This window comes from Passer montanus, unplaced genomic scaffold (genome assembly GCF_014805655.1).
Source record: "Passer montanus isolate IOZ18808 unplaced genomic scaffold, ASM1480565v1 scaffold939, whole genome shotgun sequence".
Taxonomy (NCBI): domain Eukaryota; kingdom Metazoa; phylum Chordata; class Aves; order Passeriformes; family Passeridae; genus Passer; species Passer montanus.
Genome location: NW_024374801.1, coordinates 568 through 5,929, shown reverse-complemented (window position 1 = coordinate 5,929; position 5,362 = coordinate 568). Strand labels below are relative to the sequence as shown.

Below are 5,362 nucleotides of genomic sequence, written 5' to 3'. Positions count from 1 at the left end.
ACAATTTTTGAGGCAATTTTGGGGCAATTTTGGGGCCAATATTGAGATTTTTTTGTGGCAATTTGGGGATTTTTGGGGCACTTTTAGGGGAAATTTTGGTTCCAATTTTGGATAATTTTGGGGCCATTTTTGGGGAATTTTGGGGGGATTTGGGGTCCAATTTTGGGGACTTTTGGTGCCATTTTGGGTCCATTTTGGAGGAATTTTAGCTCCAGTTTTTAGGAACTTTTTGCCGATTTTTTCAGAATTTTTGGGTCAATTTTTTTGCGATTTCAGGACCATTTTTGGAGTTTTTTTGCCGTTTTTGGGGGGATTTTGGCTCAGTTTCTGAGGAATTTTTTTTCCTTTTTCCCCAAATTTTTCCCCATTTTTTCCCCAATTTTCCCCCAATTTTCCCCACTTTTCCCCCAATTTTTCCCCAAATTTTCCTCCATTTTCCCCCAAATTTCGAATTTGGGGGGGAATTTGGGGGTTTTTGGGGGGATTTTGGGGGATTTTGGGGGGATTTTGGGGGATTTTGGGTCCCCTCTAACGTGTCCCTTCCTCCCCACAGAGCTGCCGGCAGAGGAAGGTGAGTGACAGCCCCAAAAATGCCCCAAAATGCCCCAAAAATTCCAAAAAATGACCCCAAATACCTTTAAAAATGACCCAAATATCCCTTAAAAAGCCCCAAAAAATCTCCCCTAAAACGCTCAAAAAAAAAAAAAGCTCCAAATGTTCTCCAAAAATCCCCTGAAATGCTTTAAAAGTCCCAAAATTGCCCCAAAAATGTCCCAAAAACTCCCAAAAATCCTCAAAAATCCCCCAAATGGTTCAAAAAAATCTCTGAATTTCCCCAAAAATGCACAGAAAGTTGCAAAAAGCCCCAAAAAATCCCAAAAATTACTCCAAAAAAGCCTCAAAAATTCCCCCCCAAAAACCCCCAAAAAATTTCCAAAAAATTTCCAAAAATTACTCAAAAATGCCCCCCAAAAAAAGCCCAAAATCCCCAAAAAAGCCCCAAAAATTCCCAAGAATTCCTGAATTTTCCCAAAAATCCCCAACACCCCAAAAATTCCCGGATTTTCTCCTCAAAAATTCCCAAAATTTCTCTAAAATTCCCCAAAAATTCCCAAATTTTCCCAAAATTTCCCAAATTCCCCAAAAAAATTCCAAATAAAAACCTCAAAATTTCCCTAAAATGCCAAAAAAATCCCCCAAAATCCTCAAAAAACTCCTCAAAAATTCCCCTAAAATTTCCCAAAATTCCCGAATTTTCCCCAAATTCCCGAATTCCCCAAAAATTCCAAATAAAAACCCCAAAATTCCCCTAAAATGCCCAAAAAATCCCAACAAATCCTCAAAAAATCCCCAAAAATCCTCAAAAATCCCCCAAAATCCTCAAAAAACTCCCAAAAAATTCCCCAAATTCCCCTAAAATTCTCCAAATTTCCCGAATTTTCCCCAAATTCCCAGATTTCCCCCAAAAAATCCAAATAAAAACCCCAAAATTCCCCTAAAATGCCAAAAAAATCCCAAAAATCCTCAAAAATCCCCCAAAATCCTCAAAAAACTCCCAAAAAATTCCCAAAATTCCCCTAAAATGCCAAAAAAATCCCAACAAATCCTCAAAAAATCCCCAAAAATCCTCAAAAATTCCCCTAAAATTCCCCAAAATTCCCGAATTTTCCCAAAAAATTCCAAATAAAAACCCCAAAATTCCCCTAAAATGCAAAAAAAATTCCCAAAAAATCCTCAAAAATCCCCCCAAAATCCTCAAAAAACTCCTCAAAAATTCCCAAAAAATCCTAAAAATCCCCAATTTCCCAAATTTTCCCAAAATTCCCAGATTTCCCCCCAAAATTCCCGAATTTTCCCAAAAAATTCCAAATAAAAACCCCAAAATTCCCCTAAAATGCCAAAAAAATCCCAAAAAATCCTCAAAAAACTCCTCAAAAATTCCCAAAAAATCCTAAAAATCCCCAATTTCCCAAATTTTCCCAAAATTCCCAGATTTTCCCCCAAAATTCCCAGATTTCCCCCAAAAATTCCAAATAAAAACCCAAAAATTCCCTAAAATGCCAAAAAAATCCCCAAAAATCCTCCAAAAACTCCTCAAAAATTCCCAAAATTCCCCTAAAATTCCCCAAATTCCCCTAACATTCCCCAAAATTCCCGAATTTTCCCCAAATTCCCGAATTCCCCCCAAAAATTCCAAATAAAAACCCCAAAATTCCCCTAAAATTCCCCAAATTTCCCAAGTTTTCCCCCAAAATTCCCAAATTTTCCCCAAAAATTCACGAATTTTTCCCCAAAATTCCCGGATTTTCCCCAAAAATTCCAAATAAAAACCCCAAAATTCCCCTAAAATTCCCCAAATTTCCCAAGTTTTCCCCCAAAATTCCCAAATTTTCCCCAAAAATTCACGAATTTTTCCCCAAAATTCCCGGATTTTCCCCAAAAATTCCAAATAAAAACCCCAAAATTCCCCTAAAATTCCCCAAATTTCCCAAGTTTTCCCCCAAAATTCCCAAATTTTCCCCAAAAATTCCCGAATTTCCCCCCAAAATTTCTGAATTTCCCCCAAAAATTCCAAATAAAAACCCCCAAATTCCCCTAAAATACCAAAAAAATCCCAAAAAATCTCAAAAAACTCCCAAAAAATTCCCCAAAAAATCCTAAAAATCCCAAATTTACGAATTTTTCCCCAAAATTCCCGGATTTCCCCCAAAAATTCCAAATAAAAACCCCCAAATTCCCCTAAAATACCAAAAAAATCCCAAAAAATCCTCAAAAAACTCCCAAAAAATTCCCCAAAAAATCCTAAAAATCCCAAAATTCCCGAATTTCCCCAAATCCCCGGATTTCTCCCCAAAATTGCAGGCAAGTCCATCTGGGAGCTGGTGGTGGAGCAGTTCGAGGATCTCCTGGTGCGGATCCTGCTCCTGGCCGCCTGCATCTCCTTCGTGAGTCCCAAAATTGATAAAAATGGACAAAAACGTCCGGAAATGTCAGTAAAATGTTGGTCGGGGGGATTTGGGGGTTTTTGGGAAAAATTTGGGGAATTTCGGGGAAAAAATGGGATTTTTGGGGGAAGAATTTGAATTTTTTGTGATTTTTTTGCTGATTTTTTGAGACTATTTTTGATTTTTCTCGGATTTTTGGGAGATTTTTCCTCAGATTTTTCACTGAATTTTTTGTGATTTTTTCGGGATTTTTTTGAGATTTTTTTTTTTAATTTTTGGTGGGATTTTTATGGAGAATTTTTAAATTTTTTCTGGAATTTTTGGGGGAAGTTTTCTGGGCTTTTTATTGAAATTTTTTGTGATTTTTTTTTTCGGGATTTTTTTGAGAATTTTGGGGATTTGGGGGGATTTTTCTGGAATTTTTTGGGATTTTTTTTAGAATTTTTTAATTTTTCTGGGATTTTTGGGGGCAATTTTATTGAAATTTTTTGTGATTTTTTTATTTTTCTGGGATTTTTATTGAAATTTTTTTGTGATATTTTTGGGGATTTTTTGAGAATTTTTGGGATTTTTCTGGGATTTTATTTGGCTTTTTCTGGGATTTTTTTTGGAATTTTTAAAAATTTTTCTGGGATTTTGGGGGGATTTTTTCTGGGATTTTTATTGAATTTTTTGTCGACTTTTGTCGTTTTGTTATCGATTTTTGGTGATTTTTGGGGTGATTTTTTCAGGATTTTTTTGTTGATTTTTCGTGATTTCTTTGTCGATTTTTGGGGTTTTTTTCAATTTTTGGCCATTTTTGGTCATTTTTTTGTGATTTTTTGAACGATTTTTGTGATTTTTTTGGTGATTTTTTTCATGATTTTTGGGCGATTTTTTCACGATTTTTGGTGATTTTTTCATGATTTCTCACAAATTTTACACAATTTTTCACTATTTTTTGCCCTTTTTTTTGCTATTTTTTGTTGATTTTTTCCCGATTTTTGGGTGATTTTTTCACGATTTTTCCCCTATTATTTTGTCAATTTTTGGCGATTTTTTTGTTGATTTTTGTTGATTTTTTCACCATTTTTTCACCATTTTTTGGCCATTTTTTAGCGATTTTTCGCTATTTTTTCGCGATTTTTTTCCCGATTTTTGGGCGATTTTTCCGCGATTTTGGGTGGGATTTCCGCGGGACTTTTTGCCATTTTTGGGGCTAAACTTTGGGATTTTGATGTTTTACTCCCGACCCCGCTGTCCCCCAGGTGCTGGCCTGGTTCGAGGAGGGCGAGGAAACCATCACGGCCTTCGTCGAGCCCTTCGTCATCCTCCTCATCCTCATCGCCAACGCCGTCGTCGGCGTCTGGCAGGTGGCCGCGAATTTGGGGACAGTTTGGGGGATTTGGGGACATTTTGGGGACAGTTTTGGGATTTGGGGACATTTGGGGACTTTGGAGATTTGGGGACATTTGGGGGCATTCGGAATTTGGGGACATTTGGGGGATTTTGGGACATTTTGGGGACATTTGGGGACATTTGGGGATATTTTGGGACATTTTGGGATTTGGGGACATTTGGGGACTTTGGAGATTTGGGGACATTTGGGGGCATTCGGAATTTGGGGACATTTGGGGGATTTTGGGACATTTTGGGGACATTTGGGGACATTTGGGGATATTTTGGGACATTTTGGGATTTGGGGACATTTGGGGACTTTGGAGATTTGGGGACATTTGGGGGCATTCGGAATTTGGGGACATTTGGGGGATTTTGGGACATTTTGGGGACATTTGGGGACATTTGGGGATATTTTGGGACATTTTGGGATTTGGGGACATTTGGGGACTTTGGAGATTTGGGGACATTTGGGGGCATTCGGAATTTGGGGACATTTGGGGGATTTTGGGACATTTTGGGGACATTTGGGGACATTTGGGGATATTTTGGGACATTTTGGGATTTGGGGACATTTGGGGACTTTGGAGATTTGGGGACATTTGGGGGCATTCGGAATTTGGGGACATTTGGGGGATTTTGGGACATTTTGGGGACATTTGGGGACATTTGGGGATATTTTGGGACATTTTGGGATTTGGGGACATTTGGGGACTTTGGAGATTTGGGGACATTTGGGGGCATTCGGAATTTGGGGACATTTGGGGGATTTTGGGACATTTTGGGGACATTTGGGACATTTGGGACTTCGGAGATTTGGGGACATTTGGGGGCATTCGGAATTTGGGGACATTTGGGGGATTTTGGGACATTTTGGGGACATTTTGGGGACTTTGGGGACATTTGGGGACTTTGGAGATTTGGGGACATTTGGGGGCATTCGGAATTTGGGGACATTTGGGGGATTTTGGGACATTTTGGGGACATTTGGGGACATTTGGGGATATTTTGGGACATTTTGGGATTTGGGGACATTTGGG

General features: G+C 38.5%; 1 protein-coding gene across 1 annotated transcript; it reads left to right on the top strand.

Annotated features, from left to right (window-relative positions):
• Positions 1–516: 516 nt before the first annotated feature.
• LOC120495974 (sarcoplasmic/endoplasmic reticulum calcium ATPase 1-like) lies at positions 517–4,414 on the top strand (the record flags this gene model as incomplete). Its single annotated transcript, XM_039695978.1, has 3 exons — positions 517–571; positions 2,863–2,945; positions 4,193–4,414. Coding segments are annotated over 3 exons (360 nt in total), but the record flags the coding sequence as incomplete, so codon positions are not given.
• Positions 4,415–5,362: the final 948 nt, after the last annotated feature.